Source organism: Amphiprion ocellaris, chromosome 15 (assembly GCF_022539595.1).
Source record: "Amphiprion ocellaris isolate individual 3 ecotype Okinawa chromosome 15, ASM2253959v1, whole genome shotgun sequence".
In the NCBI taxonomy this organism is placed as follows: domain Eukaryota; kingdom Metazoa; phylum Chordata; class Actinopteri; family Pomacentridae; genus Amphiprion; species Amphiprion ocellaris.
Window position 1 is genome coordinate 13,230,719 of NC_072780.1, and position 17,855 is coordinate 13,248,573.

The 17,855-nt window shown below is 40.5% G+C and overlaps 1 protein-coding gene across 1 annotated transcript; it reads left to right on the plus strand.

Annotated features, from left to right (window-relative positions):
* The first annotated feature begins 776 nt into the window (after window positions 1–776).
* trappc3 (trafficking protein particle complex subunit 3) lies at window positions 777–6,951 on the plus strand. The gene is made up of 5 exons (XM_023272949.3): window positions 777–952; window positions 2,152–2,249; window positions 3,907–4,006; window positions 5,652–5,834; window positions 6,122–6,951. The coding sequence occupies exons 1-5, from the start codon at window positions 911–913 to the stop codon at window positions 6,239–6,241; spliced, it is 543 nt and encodes a 180-aa protein (XP_023128717.1). The 5' UTR covers window positions 777–910; the 3' UTR covers window positions 6,242–6,951.
* The last annotated feature ends 10,904 nt before the right edge of the window (window positions 6,952–17,855 follow it).

The following is a 17,855-nucleotide window of genomic DNA, read 5'->3' on the forward strand; positions in this document are numbered from 1 at the left end:
AGTCTATCCCAGCTGACTTGGACAGGTCGCCAGTCTATCACAAGGCTACACATAGAGCCAAACAAGCACATTCACACCTAAGGACAATTTTAGAATTATCAATTAACCTCAGCATGTTTTTGGACCGTGGGAGGAAGCCGGAGTACCCGGAGAAAACCCTCACATTCACAGAGAGAACATGCAAACTCCATGCGAACCGAGAATCTTCTAGCTGCAAGGTGACAGTGCTACCCACCGAGCTACTGTGCAGTCCGAAAACAAATTATAGAAGCAATAAGTAATAATGAGAGATGTCGCCTAAAAGCACATCTCTACAAATGGGTTTAAAGAAGTAATTTAAAAGAAATCAATGATTCTGTGACCATCATCACCTCAGGCAGGTCTTTTCAAAATTGAGGGGCCCTGACAGCAACCTTTAGGCTTAAACTTTAACTTCGGAACCATCAAAAAATATCTAAGAAAGCAAGGCAGCTTATATGGCATCGTCATTTCTGCTACTGTATGAAGCTTGGACCCCTTAAAAATAAAATCTTACAATCAATTTGAAAGCAAAGAGCCAGTAGACAGGACTAGGATTGACGTGATGCTGTCTGCTTAAACCAATAAGAAGCAGATCTGCTGCATTCTCAACCAGCTGGAGGTGAGAGACTAAGTTTTGGTTCATGGAATTAATTTTTGTTTTTAAATACATTAATTACCTTAACTTCCCTGCATTTATCAAACCCTTTCGTCAGTGATTCCTTTAGTTTGAAGTAGTACAGGAAGTCCGTGTTTCACTCCGGTTAGCTTGACGGTGGTGGAAGTGCGTGACTGTATTGGCGATTACGGAAATAACTTGCTTAGCCAGAATCAAATAAATAAAGGATTATTTTCGAGTCACCATCTGTGTAAGCCTGTAACACTGTCCACAATGTCCAGGCAATCCAACCGAACGACAGACAGCAAGAAGATGGTAGGCGACTCGCTCAGGATTATCACCAGGATAACCTAGCTTAGCTTAGCTAGCTGAATGCTAACCATAGCCACACAGCTAACTGAACAGCTGCCTACATTAGGCTGTATTTCTGCCAACTAAGCTGCTTGTCAGTCGTGTATCTTTGTTTTGCACATGTGGCTAAATGCACTACAGGCATTTAAACCGGTTCGACGTGTATTTCATTCATTGTTGCTTCGACGAGAAGTGTAGTACCATGTAGCACATAAGCTAACTATTTAGCATAATACAGTAGCTGTGCTTGTACTCTACTCTTGGCTTCATTAGTTTAAGATATTTTTTTCAAATATTAGTCGCTGCTTTCTGAAATGTATTTATTTTTGGGAAAGTTGACATACATAATTTAACTACTGAGTTGAACGGCAAGACAGAAATCCCTGTAAACAGCTTGAATTGTTTCATAAAGATGCAATTTAAAAGCGATAGAATCAAAACCATCACTTCCACCTGCACCTTGACAGCTAAAAAAAACCCTTTTATATCAGCAATGTTTGTAAGGTGGCACTAGAATTTTACAGCTGCAGTGAAGACACAATGCTTTGATGTGAATGCTAAAATAACACACACATTACGTTGATGAATAAACAAAGTGTATAATATATAATAAGTATAGTAAAAACCAGGAGCTATTCATAGCATGACCTGTGAACTAAAAGAAAGCATTACATCAGTTTGCAAGTAGTGCTGCAGCGAATAATTTACTTACCAAGTAGTTCAATTAGTCGTTGACTATTTTTGAAAATCGTATTATCAGTTTGTAAGTAAATTCTTAATTAAAAAAATCTAAATTCTCGTATTCCTGCTACTTACATTTGATTATTTTCTGGTGTTCTTCCTCTTTCTACCTTGGATTGTGGACAAAACAAGATAGTTATCATCTTTGATTTTAGGATCAACATTTACTCAAATCCTCTACAGACTATTAAACAATGAATGTAATAATTTTTAACAGATCTATTTGAAAACCTCTTTCACATTGATGAAATTGATAATTATCCTTTTTGATGTGAAGAAGGTGTTTTGTACTTGCTTTGATCATTTTATTTCTATCGTTTTTATGACTGAATTTGTTTTCTGCACTTGCAGGTTAAATTGTTGTCGTTAATTTGTTTTCACAACAGAACACTTAAGAGAAATCTGTTGCTTTTTGCCCGTAGAACTCTGAGCTGTTCACCTTGACGTATGGAGCTCTGGTCACCCAGCTCTGTAAAGACTATGAGAATGATGAGGAGGTCAATAAACAGCTGGACAAGATGTAAGTACTCATTCTGCTGTCAGTAGCCATGTTTACACCCAGCTGCAGATTGAAAATGGTGTAAATGCCTTTAAATGCATTTTCTGGCATGAAACTAATAAATCGGAATCCTGAATTAGGAACGCTGAAACTTTTAAAATACATTATGAAAAAAAACACTTTTCCATCACTGCATTTATGCACACAGTATTCCCTCTGTTTATAGTGTTAGCTGCAGCATTTACCACTAAACATACACTACTGATGAAAAGTTTGGGGTCACCCAGACAATTTCCACACTTTTATTCACGTGCTAACATAATTGCACAAGAGTTTTCTAATCATCAATTAGCCTTTCAACACCATCAGCTAACACAATATAGCATTAGAACACAGTGATGGCTGCTGGAAATGGGCCTCTGTACCCCTATGTAAATATTCCATTAAAAATCAGCCGTTTCCAGCTAGAATAGTCATTTTTACCACATTAACAATGTCTAGACTGTATTTCTGATTAATTTAATGTAATCTTCATTGAAAAAAAAAACTTCTTTTCTTTCAGAAATAAGAACATTTCTAAGTGGCCCCAAACCTTTGAACGGTAGTGTATGTTATCATTCAGCCTGTTTAATTTGATACATCCTAAATTTGCAAACCTGTAAACCCGGCAGCTCTCATAGGAGTTTATGATAGAATTTATGAGCTCACTTTACTGACCTCACAGCCAAGCTAGTGGAGCTTTAACTACAGCCACATGTAACAAACATACAGCCTTTTGCATCACATATCCAATATCGTACATTTAAATATTCAACAATATTTTACAGTGCATATAGTACTGTGTACAAAACGTTAAGATGTGTCCCTGCTCTCTCTGCATGCACACACTCACTAGGCTTTCGGTTATGAGACCATAAACCAAGTTTCTGTTCTGTAACATGTTCGAATTTATCTTTAGAGAAATGGATTTTTCTAGCCTCTTGAATGTCTCCCTCTAACTCACAGCTTCACTCTACTATGTCACATTCTCCTTTTGTCAGTTCCTATTATACCTAGACACAAACTGGATTTTATTTCTCACAATTCTGTGCCTGCTCATGTAATTCTTTAGGACAGTGTGTGGCCTCTGGGAGAAGTAATAGTTTTTTTTAAGATAGAGAAAAATCTCTGGAGCCTGATGCTGGACTCGCACAAAATAAGTTGAGACAAAACCGTGGGTTCATAACTTAAAAAATTCAAAACATCCTGTAATGCAGACGGAACTTTGGACTGGAATTACTTTGGTTCTCCGGTTGTGTGGCAACCCTAAGCCCCCTCCATGCTTAAGTCATGATGGGGCTCGTCTTACCTGGCCTTAGAAGGCAGTGAGTCTGCACTGGCCACTCTGCCAGCTGCCATCCAGCTGGTCAGAGACAGACCATGTTAGGATTGGGATGCATCACTTGGCTTCAGACTCTGCAGCTAGGATAAGTGGACTTGACCCTCTAATCAGAATTAGCATTATTTGCCAAGTGTGTGAACCAAAAATGTCTCTGAGGACTTGGAACTGTCTTCTGTGTCTTTACGGTGTGCTGCAGTTGGGCCTGTCATGTTTCCTTTGTACTTTCCCTCTGCTGTGAAAACAAAGATGTTATCTCTCTTTTATTATTTTGCTTGTCCCTCTGCATTTATTCCATAGGGGTTATAACATCGGAGTGCGTCTGATTGAGGACTTCCTGGCACGGTCCAGCATCGGCAGGTGTCAGGATTTCCGAGAAACAGCCGATGTCATTGCTAAGGTAACTGGAAGGTTCCAGACCAATCAGAGCGTGACCGTGGACTTCTTCCAAGATGGAGGGGAGAAGGAAGGGAGGGCAGAAGAGATAGATCAGAGAGAGCAATCTTGACGAAAGAACTTAACAAATGACAGGTGACATTGAGACGGATGCCAGGAAAGGTTTGGAAAAGCAATGATTGCGACTGAACAGACCAAAGAGGCTTAAAGATAAAGAGAAAAGGTCTGCATATTTCTAAACTTTGAGCCAAGATCGCATTCCTCTTTGTTATGGAGATTACCTTTTGTGGAATGAAACGTAGTCTCATCCCTCAAAAAGGTAATGTCAGTTTCAAGCTAAGCTAATTTCAATGTAAGCTTGGAACATCTATTCTGCATATTAATCTATTTAGACATTTTGTTGCTTGCTAAACATTTCCTTGTTCTGTAAATGTCAGCTTTGCCTCATGATGAATAGAAAGAAAAAGCAGCAGTCAGACTGTGCGCTCAGCACTCCAGCTGCTTTCAAGGTGTTACTGCTGCTCGCTGAGGGAGTCATTCCACAGATGTAACCCCATACTAGCTCAGGGAACTGGCTCACGGTCACGAACAAGAAGGGTCAGCTCTGTAAACGGAGGACCACTATGGGACAGCGGTTTTGAAAATGCAATGAATGATTGCCTTGCCTCAGGATATCACATGACCTCTAGCTAAACCTTATAATCACCTCAGTCGGTCTTCAGTTAAACACATACAAAAGAGGTCCGCTATATAGTCAAAACCAGATTTTTGTATTTCCATGATTATTCTGTGTTTAGTGCTGTTGAAAGATGTTTATGTAAATGTAAGATCGGATGACTGAGCGCAGCCGTTTTACATACAAGTGAAAATCGGCCCAGTGCAGCTTAGTGCTTTAATGCACCAGACCGATGCATTTGGAATTTTGCAAGCTCAATTGAAATTTTCGACGAGTGAGCGAGAATGCCGTCTCTCATGTGACAAAGTGCTGAAGAACAAGAGGAGCATCAGATGGCAGGTGTGTACAGAAAATACTGTAAAGTCAAGACATGCTGGCACTTCACTTCAGTGAAGTCATCCAACAACGAGAACTGATTCTGTAAAGCAAATGCACATAGCACTGATTGATAGTTAAAGAGTCCATATTATGCTTTGTAACAAGTTTGCATGACGCACACATCGCTGTCTAGTTTGGCAAAAAAATTAATATCTTCCTGAGCAGAGCTGCTTCTGCTGGTTCTATATCTTTCTGTCTTTACTCAAATCTTTTGCTCTTAGATTTTTTGGTTGGTAAAGGTGTAAACATATTCCAGAAGACCCTAAAATTATAATGACAAACCTGTAAATGTGCATCATATGGGCTCTTTAAGTCGTGTAAGTTTGAGAAATTAGTAAAAAAATTAATTCCACCCATTGGACTTGAGTTTTCTGACACACTCACTCATGTATCCTAAGTGACATAGTGATAAAAAATAAACTGTCAGAGTTTAACACCTTTGTACGACAGTTTTTTTTGTTGGACCAGCTAGTAACAGAGTAACTAAGGAAAATTATCCTAGGAATTTGAAAGGATCAATCAGAATCTACACTAAAACCAACAGTTTTCGCTCTCAAATCATCTCTGCTCTATTTTCTCTTCTGTCTGTCCCTAGGTTGCCTTTAAGATGTACCTGGGAATCACCCCCAGCGTGACCAACTGGAGCCCTGCAGGAGATGAATTCTCCCTCATCCTAGAAAGTAACCCTCTGGTAGACTTTGTGGAGCTGCCAGATAACCACAGCACACTCATCTACTCCAACCTGCTGTGTGGGGTCCTCAGAGGAGCCCTGGAAATGGTAAATTCAGCACTTTATTTGGTCATATTTTAAAAAGGAAAGGAGACTGCCGGCCTTTGAAGTTTTAGGATTCTGTCCTTTGAACATGGAGACGATTTGTAAAGTAAAAGTATGATAAAACACTGCAAGAACCCCTGTTACAGCTACTGATCAGTAATCCTATATATTAATGGCTGCAGTAGAATAGTAGAGAATTAAAACAAACAAATGAAAATGAAATTTTTCATGTGCAGCTTATCTTGGTGTTGTTTGTGCAAGGAAATCTAATTAATTCTGAATGTTTATAGGTCCAGATGGCGGTGGATGTGAAATTTGTCCAGGACACTCTCAGAGGAGACAATGTGACAGAAATCCGCATGAAGTTCATTAAGAGGATCGAAGAAAACGTTCCAGCTGGAGACGAGTGACGGTAACAAAACGATGGCTTCCCTCAGTGTCTCTTTTGTCCCACAGGAGGAGGACTAACTTATACAGAGAACATTTTCACACCTTATCAGTCTGAAGGGATGAAGAACAGAGTTCACACCATCAAAATGAATGTTAAATCCTAACAGCCTGAAGGATGTTTTCTTTCTTTGCATTGGTATGAACATCAGAGGTTTGATTATTCACTAGAAAGGTTTTCAAGAAACATCTCCCCGATTCCTAATATTCTCAGCTCTTGTTACCTTTCCTGTCCTTGCTGTGGTAAGAAGATGATAGAAATTTGAAGAGATGATTCAAGAGAAAAACACATTCATAACATTTCCCTGCTGTCTTGAGTAATTAAAGAAATAATCTGTTTCCTTGGCACTGATCTGTGATCAGGTTGAGGAAAAGATCATTTCTCTGGCCATTTATCTGTCACTAACCTAAGTTTGAAAAGACACTTTTTCTTCAGTTAATGTTTATGTCCTATATCTTCACAGACATGTACTTTGCATTTGCTCATGTATAGGCTTTTCTTTTTTTGGCACAAGGCAGGAAAGCCTTATGCTGAATTCTTACTGGTCTTGTATTTTGTTTGTGTTTGTTTTGTTCTTTCTTTTTTTAATGGAATCAGATTCTGTATTGCTGCCAATTGTCTGGCATGTTAATTTATGTAAATGAGTATGTCAAGTAAAAGTGACATATTTGATGCAATGCTTATCTTGTGTATTTATTAGACTTCATACCATGCAAGTGAGAGGACCTTGAACACTTCTAACTACTTTCTCTGTGTCCTCTGCACCACCTCGCTCTTTCGGCTTCACTTCTGTGCGAGTGTTATTTTTTCAGAATACTGCAGCCGCTCTGCAAACAATAACAGACCTAATGCCTCTCTTATGTTTGTTCAGGGTACATGGAAGTAATCTGTGAGCGTGTGTGTGTGTGTGCAGAAACCTCACCAGTGCTTGGTTCTGGTTGTCACACCTGTGAATGGTTTTACGTCACCCATAAGTAACGAGCAGAACTCCTCAGTTAGGCCCACAGCACACCTCGTCAATAACTGAAAACACAGACGGCCATTCACATGCAGACATGCACACACAAATCATCCCCGGTCTCTTATTAGAAGAAAAAAAACCTGGTCTGTATGCCATGAGAACATGAGCCATGTTTTTCTTATCCTTTGCCTTTCTTTCGTGTTTTATTGTGTAACAGAACAATAGCATCAGTACCAAAGTCACGAGTCTGCTGAAAGCACTTAGAGGATGAGATTGTCAGATAGGGATTTCCTTTTGGAGAAATCTGTCAGCTATTAGCCGCTGGGAACCTTGAGGCTCTACACATCCTATTTTATAGCTGCTATTACATGAACTCGTGTTTGATTTTACGGTTTCAGTCGACACTCGCTGTAAAGTTCTCCAAACAGCCACCAGAGGTTGCTGTGTACATTAAGTTCCTCAGCTGTGAGCAGCACTGCTCTCCAATATGTGGCTTAAGCGATGTACATTTAGCATTTCTAGCCAAAGATGGATATTGCGTGAGAAATACCTTCCCTTTTGAGTGGGAGTATTGGCTAGATCCGTCAGAAAACACAAATAAAAGGGTCTTTTTCAGATTATGAATATGGAAAGACAATCCATGGTAGTTGAGCAGAGTGGCTGATGCCAGTATGTGGACTTTGATTTGGCTCAAGATTAGAGAAAGGATGACAACATGCCTTCTTTGTACTTTGTGGGATGCATTAGAGTAGGATTTCTTATTATTATTTACTGTCTTAAGCCTCTGCCCACTCATGTCTGGGGTAGCGCTCATTTAAAAGGATTAAGAGTGGAAAGTGGAAGCACCACGAGGGCCGACGGTGTGCAATAAAGTCGGCGGGCCATTAGGCAAGCTCTCAACACATTACGTGCACATATCTGCGCGCCCCGTAGGCCTGCGATGTGGATGTTGGATGGAAAGCCAGGCAGGAAATATTTTTTTTGTGCAGAAGCTCAATGTAAATGACTTGGCAGAATCGGAGCTGTGTACCTGGGGGATGGATGGACAGCTGGGTTTGTGTACTTGTGAAAACCTGTATCCCTCTGCCATATGCTTGCAGGAATTTCACTTGACAAATGCATAGACACATACTCACACATGCTGGACACGGAGGCCAGAGCGAGGATGAATTTATTACCACCACTGTTCTCACAAAATAGGTGTTAATACACACTAGAAGGACCTTGTCCAAACACGCAAACAGGCCATTTTGCTTCCCAGCCCTTAAAGTTCCAGCAGTAAGTCTTGCGAGAGTTTTGTGTTGATTGTTTTCACAGTTTTACCCATTAAACAAGAAAGTATGAAGACGACAAACTAGCTAACGCTCCATTATGACTTCACTCCTCATAACCTGTACATCTGGGATTTCTGTTCCATTCTCAAGACTGCAGATGTTGTCACAGAATGAAAACACTAGGAGGAAAAAAAGAGTTGTTGTTGAGGCACTTAAGGCTCACGTCAAGCCATGAGGAACTACTCTGAAGATGTTCTTTTTTTTTGATCATTTGTTTTCCCCTTTCTCCTTTCTCTCTCGTTGTTCAGCCACACACTCCGGGAGATTTCCCATCGCTCATATCAGACGCCGTTTGTTCAATGTCTCCCATCGGGTGCTTTAAAATAGTATTTCATTTTATTTTATTAATATTATTTATTGCATTTGTCTGTATTTTTCAGAAAACTTTATTAGGACAGAGCTGCAAAACAAGTAGCAAATGTTACGGGCCCGAGACAGCATGCGCTGATCTGCTTTAAGCCAGCTAAATGTTTCCATGTGGCCCTTATGGGAAACAAATGGTGAAAGGCACGCTGTGACAGTAAAGCCCAGCACACAGCTTGGTACTGACCTGCACTTACTGAATACCGCATCTCTTTCTTCTACCTCCACTTCATCTATTTCTACCCACTGTTTCTCTTAGTTTACCCACTTTATTTTCTCAGACCCTCTCATTGTTTCAATTATCCGTCCTGTTTGCATTTGCTTTGCAATATTTTCCTGCTTTGCCGAAGCCGAGCCAGCACTCTGTGAATCAAAGGATGTGTGCTTGTCAACCATCCGGGAATGTCTGTGCCTCTGATGGGAAACGTGCTGTCTCTCAGGTGAGGTACAGTCTGACTGAAGATGCAGTCACCCAGGATTTCCAGAGGTTTCTGGAGTGTATGTTTTGCGTCTGGTCAGTGGAAAGAGAGATGACAGCAGGATGGACAGAGCAGAATGCAGTGGGTCAGCAAACAACTGTGTTCATGCTAGAAATCCCAGACACACTGAATAATATTCCCAGGCAGTGAAGCAGCGGACTGAGGTGGTTGATTTAATGAGTGTGTCTCCGGTGCACACCTGAAAAGTTGCTCACATGAACACGAGAGTTGTGTTTGCATAATTCACAGGACCTACACTTGTCTTACAAAGCACACCCCGTTGTTCAGTGTCATTTTTGTGGTTTGAGGGGTTGTTCTTTGGGGATTAATGTGAATAAACACCTCGGTAAATGAATGTGGATGTGGTTCTGAGAGGTAATTATGAGTTGATTTGGTATTCAGTCACTGCATGCACCCAGCAAGATCTGCTGCAGCATCTGCAAACCATTTGGAATATGAATCATCACCCACTTCCAGACAAACTGTGGAGCACTTCCTATAAATCTAATAACTCATGCTTTGCACAGCTATTCAGCACGGGTTGTACATCCAGTTGAAAGTGAGAAGTTATTAGGCTTCCCGAAGTTATGTTTGGGTCATCAGGAGTGTTTGCAGGAAGAGTGAAAAGAGAAACAAAACTCCTGTTCTCAAAAATATAAGCGTGGATCAGATCCAGGGAACTCATACAATGAAATCCTGGATCACCAGTGTCCCAAGAGATTTCTGTTTTTGTCTTCCACCAAGAAGACATGTCAGGCTGAAATCGGTCCAAAGCAGTGACCTGACCGGTTCCACGAGGGTTTCAGGTGGGTCCTGGATGATGCCGAGCTATTTAATGCCTTGTTTTCAGTTTTTCCTTCTTCCCTTTCTTCCAGGCTTTTTGGATGGGAGCTGCTAAGCTGCCTTCACTCTGCTTCCAATTTCCTCCCGCTCTTTTGTTCTTCCTCTTTCCTCCAGGATCTGATGAAGAGGAGGTTTTAGACGTTCCCGATGATAAAGGTTTTACCCATTCCAGATCCTTTTTATCTTTGTGCCTCACTTTCCCACAATACTCTTCAGCTCCTGTCTTGTTTTTCTCCCTCTTTTCTTCCCTTTTTATTGACCCCACAGCCGCTCGGGCTGGAGTTTATGTAACAGCGGCAGAACTTTCCAGCTCGGAGGAGCAGCTGCACTTGAAGATAGAGTGAGGAGAATTACAGGGAGAGAAAGCAGAAAAAAAGTGTCATGTATAATTTTACACCTGCTGAGCCTGAGGACAAACACCACCTCATCTTAGACTTCATTATCCCAGAGCTTTTTTCTTCAAATTCACATATGTAAGCATATGTTTATGTCAGTCTTCCAGGCAGTAACCAATATGTTAATTCCAATTGAAAAGCAGGAATGTGAAAGTCCTGGTTTGCCCTGGACTAAAATCAAACCAGGTTTCCCTCCCAGAGCACGGGGCTGCCTAGAGGCTGCACACTAGCTGCAATGGGCGGGATATCACTGCTCTCCACTGCCAAGCATGAACTGACCATGTGTGTGTCACGTTAAAATCTCAAAGTGGCAAAATATTCACCGCACATTTTTTCAAGCTGTGTACTTCTAATGATACATGTCTCCCAAACAGGCCATATATCTAACTTTTAAATCACTCTATTGAGGCATCAGTGTAGACATCAGCTATGAGGCTTTTATGTCTTCAGCAAGTCATTTATTATCCACCCACTTTGAGCACCTGTCACACAAGTCAGCGTGATTGTTGGCGCTCTCGATGTCCTATTTTGCAGGTGAAACATTTCAGCACTGTGAGTAGGATTTTCCATTGAAGCACTTTAAGATCTCACACTGGAAAACGAGACTGAACTGACCCCAATGAGTGAGATGTGGGAAGTGACAGTATAGACTGTATTTTGATTGAAATGGTGAATAAATTGGAATTCATCCTAATTAGGTTGTTTCCATTGAAGTAACTACCAATGTTCTTCATATCAAGGCATGGCATGTTTATTTTTATGATGCATTTCATACATAAAGCCAATTCAGAATGCGTTTCATGGTGCATGTTAGAGGAAAGAACATTCAGAGAATTTTACTCCTGAGTCTGGCTGCACTGAATCAAACAAATCATCTCAAATTCGCTCTGTCTGATTTTTAATCTACAATCGGTCTGATTGATCATTATTTGATCCTTTTTCTAAACTTTATTTAAAACAGAGTTTGTTGACCTGCAGCATCATCAGAACAGAAGAGAATCTGGAATATTAAACGAAACGTCTAGAACAAAATGCTTTTAATCAAATTTTACAATGTTCAGCTCAGATTTGGTTAATTTTTCTGTATTTGTTGATCCGCTAAAAAAAAAAAAAACGAAAGATCAAAGCATACAGTAAAGCATAAATAAAAATACAAACAGCTTTAGTCGAAGTACAAACAAGTTTAAACCTTAATTTATCGAATATGTGAAAGTGGCACATTAATTAAAAGAACTGTCTTTAACTTTCTCATTAAAAATGCTGCAGTTGGGGTGTATCTACAGATGTAGAGCTGCTGATTCCAGCAGTGGCCAGCATAATGGCTAGAAGCCGGTTCACCATGTTTGATGTGAACCTGTTGCTGACCAGTTCCTGCAGATCTGAGAGACCTCGACCCAGACTGATATTTTGTGGGTCCTGACTATTGAGAGATTTTCAGAGAATAAGTACAGCCCTAAATTCAATTGTGTATTTCACTGGAAGCCAGTGGAAGCCTGTTAGAGTTAGACTGATGTGTGTCTCTAATTGGTGCAGTAGCAATTTAAATGACATGGAAATATCCAATGATGTTATTGGACAGTGAAGAGTGCATTACAGTAGTTCACCCTACAAGAAATAATAGCATGAATTAGCTTTCTTAAGCCTTGCTTGGACATACAATTTCTCCTTTTAGCTGTTCTTAAGGTGCCAGAATAATGGCTTAGCTACAGCTTTGATGTGGTTGCTTCAATTTTGATCTTCAACAGCCACTAGCTGCACCAAAATTCAAGGCTATTAGTCAGCTTGGGTGAAACATTGCAAACTGACCTCAAGAATTTAATAATCTGAGGCAATTACTGGCAGCAAATGTTGGTGAAGTGTTAGGCTTTTATTAAGAGAAAATGCATTTGGAAATGTTTTAGAGAACCTAAAATAGCTGTGCAGCTACAATGAATTCCCACAAGTTTATTGGGCCTGACAGTGGTTGAGGAAATTGCAGCTAACATTTCATACACATGAATTTTAAAAAATTGGCTCTTATGGTTGGACTAATATGTTTTCATGGTAAGCGTTGATGTAAGGTGAGTATTTTTAAAATAGCAAGCTGCCTTATTTTATCCATGGTTTTGTCATATGAGGTGTTAAAATGATTGCACGCATAATTTCTTTGATATTTTAGTGTTGAGGGCTTTTTGCTAATTTCCTCCATTTTGCATTAGCTAAGTGTCTATTTGCATTTTTAGCAAAGAAATACAGACTAAATATTTTTATTGTTTTCTCTGCACACTTAAACAGTAGCTGGAATTCCTAATAAAACATATCCAAATCAGCAACTATTGCATTTTGGGGAGAAGACCAACCATGCTAGCATGCTTTATGAGGCTGTGCTTTGAGCTAAATGCTAACGTGCTCACTGACAATGTTAATGTAACGTATAACAGGCAATAATTGTCATGGTTGCTATCCTATTTTATCATGTGAACATAGTTGCATTCATTAATAACCAGGAAATAGGCGAGGGAATGTCTATAAGTCTGGTTTAAAAAGAACTACAAAACATCACATTTTGGCCCGACAATGGTGCTAATGAAAAATCCAAGATCACCAAGGTTAGCGGTATTCTTCCTCTGGACACTACTGCTGTACCAAATAACCATTTATCCCATAGTTGTTGAGGCATTAAAATAGTGAAAATATTAAGGTGTTGAGAGATTTTAGACTGGAATGAAGTAGTAGACATTTCTATCTTGTTGCCAGTGTAGCCAATAAAAATATTTCTTGGTTCAATCATACTTATCTGTAATACTTTCATAATTAAAAAAAAACAAAAACAAACAAAAAAAAATGGTAACTTGGCTACTGGAAGTATAATACTCATTTCTGGTCTTGAAACTTTTGTCATTAATGACAAGACCAGACTATTGTTCACAATGTCACTCTGGGTATTATTTTCATCGGGTGTAGGGTTTCTCCATCCTATTATTGCTGGAGTCTGTAGTAGTGTGTCTGCCCAACTGTAAAGTCTTCAAAGTCTTTCTATTGTTGCCAAGTTCAAGACCTCTTGTTCACCTGCTGGGCAGAGATACAAAGGCCTTGGGGTGATGAGAGATTTATGTAATAGGCCATATTTATTGGACAAGCCAATATACACAGAGCGTGCCTCTCCACTGATCCATAATGGAAATCAGAGGTCAAATGAGATTAGAGACACAGTAGGTTCAAAATTGCCTGTGAACGATGTAGTTCTCACACATTCAGTACAGCAAGAACAATTTTCATTGCCATTTTATTGTCTGTCATGAAAGTCCTGTGCTTCCAGGTGTATGACGTTACAAATATACAGTCTTGGGAACAGGAGTGCAAAAACAAGATGTAGCACAAGTATGATGTATGCTAGCAATGTGCGGTTTAAACAGCCCATTAGTACAAGACGGGATATTTTCAATGCAGGAAAGAAGCTGTACTTCATTTTGTATGTGTCTGAGACAACAAGAGGACTCGTATACCTGCGTGTATTTATTTCCCTTCAAATACAGCACATGCATACATGTATTTGGGATGTATAATGTGAGCTGTTTCTCTGGCCGCAGTGTTCGTGCCAAACATGTGTCACTGAATGTTCCAATTTCCCAGTTCCTAGCTCATGTCATTCAGTAATGGGAGCACTGCGCCAGAAGTTCTTCTTAATTTTTATGGCCTTGAAAATGTGATGTTTTTGTGCCTGCGTGCACGCTGTGGAGGATTTATCCCTACACATGTGTGCATCTGCTTCACCTGTGTACCTCCCTATGTGATTATGCTACTCATTCAGTGTGGAGGTGCTGAAAGCGCTCTCTGTGGGCCTCATAATGCACAAACCTTTTTCCAATTAGCTGGCCAGGTTGGGTTCAGTGGCGCATACATCTACTGTAAATCTGACCGAGGCAAAACACCCACGGGTTCGTGCTCCAAAGGGAGAGGAAGACGGAGAGAAGTTTTGTTGGATGTTTTCTCATGCTGCAGGTCAGTGTCTGGGCCTCTTGCTGTCAGCATCCACATCACTTAGCAAGTTAAAGGAACGTCATATGCTTTCAAATAAAAAAAAAAGTCAGACGGATTCTGATCTCTGTGGCCGTGTTACAACCACACAAATAACTACAGTCAACCCCAAACACAAACATCAGATGTTCTTTCTGTGGATAGGCGAAAGCAGAAGCCTGCCTCATGTCAGCAAGATGGTCTTTTGTTTTCAGTAAACAGCCGGTATTGTCACCAGCTGAGATCCTCTCTGTGTTTGTTAGTGTTTCCAGCCACCATCATCTGAGCACTGTGCGGTTTCACGTTCCCTGGTAACTACGAATCGATTTTGTTGTTAATATGTTGTGAAACCATGTAATTATTTCCGATTTCCCCTTATTTAATTCTATCAAAGTGTTTGCTTGATTCAGAAATGTAGCCATAAACATTTAAACCAAAGTTGTATCCCACAGAAACAAAGGAAAGTGAAACATAATCACTGAAAACGATCTGTTTTCAGAATACCACATTTGGTTTCTTTTGCGCTTGGTATGCAGCATGCGCCATGGAGACAATTTCAGTGGACATGAAAGCCAGTGGAGCTGAGTGAATGAGACCTGGATGTCCTCTGAGATGTGCCTTGGAAGACAAAAGCATGACTTTAGCTGTGAGGGAGCATCCAACATTCACAATGTTTCTCTCGTCTTGCATTTCTTCTTTTTCCCGTCTCAGTTCTATCCACTTCTTGGCAGACATGAATGGGTGCAAATAGATGATGCTATGAGAAAAATGAGGACATGCATTAGTCAAGATGAAAGTGATGACACTTTGTTTTCAGCAGTCAACTTATCTGGCACGACTTGTTCGAGATTTTGTCTATACGGTGTTGAATCCAAAATTTTGCTTAACCATCTGAGATTCTCATCACAAATCAATGCTTTCAACATGTGATTACAAACTATTCATCTAGTTTTGTCTTTTATTCCTCTTAAAATCTCAGTTCTTTGCTAATTAAGAAACGATAACACCCTAAACTAACATGGTAACAACAGTAAATATTGCCCAGTGTCTTCACATTGTTGCTGACATTAGCCGTTAGCTCAACTGATGGTTTAAGTGCAGTCTTAGAGTTGCAAGGGTGACCTTTGGGTTATGCTCTCTTCGTCTGTGAGTACACGAGTGTCTGCTAGGGCCTGCTTCACTTAACTTTCCTCATCTGCCCAAGTCCCTGAGAATCCAAGAGTCCAGGAGCGGCAGTGCACAGGCATAGAATATGTAGATGAAGTTGTACGGTGCATGTATGGAACCTCTAAGTAGTCTAAAGTTGTAAAGTAACAAAAGCTACATTCCATGGTACGTAAAATACAATGCTCCGCATCTCTACAGTGGTATGCATTTCATTATCTAACCAATTTTGTGAGGATCAACATTAACTTCTCTGCAGCCCAACATTTGTGACTGTGCAGACTGTACGCACTGCAAGCGTACTGACTGTGCATAAACCATGAAAAAAAAAGGCATCAAAGCAAATGCTTGTTTTTAAGAAAGAGTATCTGAGATGGACATTCTCCATCATTTAAACCTAACATGGGAGTTCCTTCAACTTGTACTTTCCATCGACAGGAGCAAAACAGAGGAAAAATTTAAATTCTCCAGAAATCCTGTGCTATGTCCACTTGCTTTGCTCAGCACACATTAGGAACAATTACACTGACATGATGCAACTAGCTGCTATGTCTTGTAAAAGTTCAAAATCACAACCAGCCTTTCAGAAACATCCACTGGAGCTCCATGTGTTTTATGTGTTCAGTATCAAGGGGCAATGAGACCATCAGGAGAGCAAACCAACGTGCATCCCGTAGTGTAATGTAGTACGAGTTTAACTTCAAATAAGCATCAATGGTCGCGATTAAAAGTCCATGTCAGTCAGTGAACTGGGATGCAGAATACATGAATTGGCTGTAAATCTTTTTGCACCATTTTAGGGCACTACATCTAATGTAAAAGTGTGAACCATACTCCTTCTTACGCCATTAAACAAAACAACTTTTTACAATGTGACTTTTTTGCAGTCCTGAAATGTGCTGGAAACCCAAATTTAGTTACTTCACCCTTAACACCTGGGGCCAGGGGAACCAACCAACCTGCTGCCGACACCTCTGCCGTGAATGCTCGATCCACCACGGTAAACCTGGTAATGGAAGCTCAAAGAGTGGCCTGTTTAGAGACATAACCCCCCATTCACACCCAGCTCCGGTGCTGCACAGTCTGGTACAACTTTACAACACGGGGAGGCAGGGGAGCCGGGCAGTCTTAAAAACACGCCCTGTCACTACTCAACCTCCAAAAATGTCACTGATTTGCACATGCACACTCACACACACCTGCCCATGGCTCACCAACGTCTGACATGTGCTGGGAGGAAGGTGGGGCCGCGGTGTTAGCGTGGTATTCATGATATCATGACATCATCAGGCCAGGTGATGGAGTGCTGTGTCAGGCTTTGTTTGGTTTTCCAGCGCTAACCATATTAGCAATAACACCAGCTCTGGGAAAACATGTCAGTGAAGGACATAACTGAGATCGACACACAACAGTGAGGAGAGGAAAAAAAAAGGAAAAGAAAAAACATTAAATAATAACCCGGGGGGAGAATGTGTACGGAAGAAATACATAACTAGGTAATTATACAGTAACAAGCTGCCGTCAATCACAGTCCCTTCACACCTCACTGACCCCTGGCCCCTCCTACCGCCCAAAACACTAACACTGTGCTCCTTGTGACACATGAGGCCCCTCTCAACACCTTCATACTCAACATACTGTATGACACATACCCCGTAGAGCCTAATACGCCCCGAGGGTACATGTGGTTTAAAGGACTGTGCTAATGGTTTAGTCTGTTTTAAACCATTTTCATTACAGTGTTACTGTTTCATGGCATTGAATTTGTTTTAAGATGAATATATTTGCATGTTCCACCTTTGAGACACCAGTTGGTTTCTGTTTGCATGCGTCATGGCAGCATGGCTTGTTAATGTGATGCTTTTCGGTATATTAATCTTAACCATTCGATGGAACTTCCATAAATACATTTAACAGTCACTGAATGTTTTTAGTCACAGTTGCGCGAACCTGTGAAAACCAGGAACTGCCTATGACGTTTATAGATTTTCATTTGTAGCCAAAGTCCTTAAATCACCAGCAAACACCAGTATTCATAGAA

What these genes read in the sequence shown, in the direction of transcription:
- trappc3 (XM_023272949.3), top strand. Translation starts at nt 911, where the DNA reads ATGTCCAGGCAATCCAACCGAACGACAGACAGCAAGAAGATG. An exon ending in CAGCCGATGTCATTGCTAAG is followed by an intron (nt 4,007 to 5,651) that starts GTAACTGGAAGG and finishes GTCTGTCCCTAG; the next exon opens with GTTGCCTTTAAGATGTACCT. An exon ending in TCAGAGGAGCCCTGGAAATG is followed by an intron (nt 5,835 to 6,121) that starts GTAAATTCAGCA and finishes GAATGTTTATAG; the next exon opens with GTCCAGATGGCGGTGGATGT.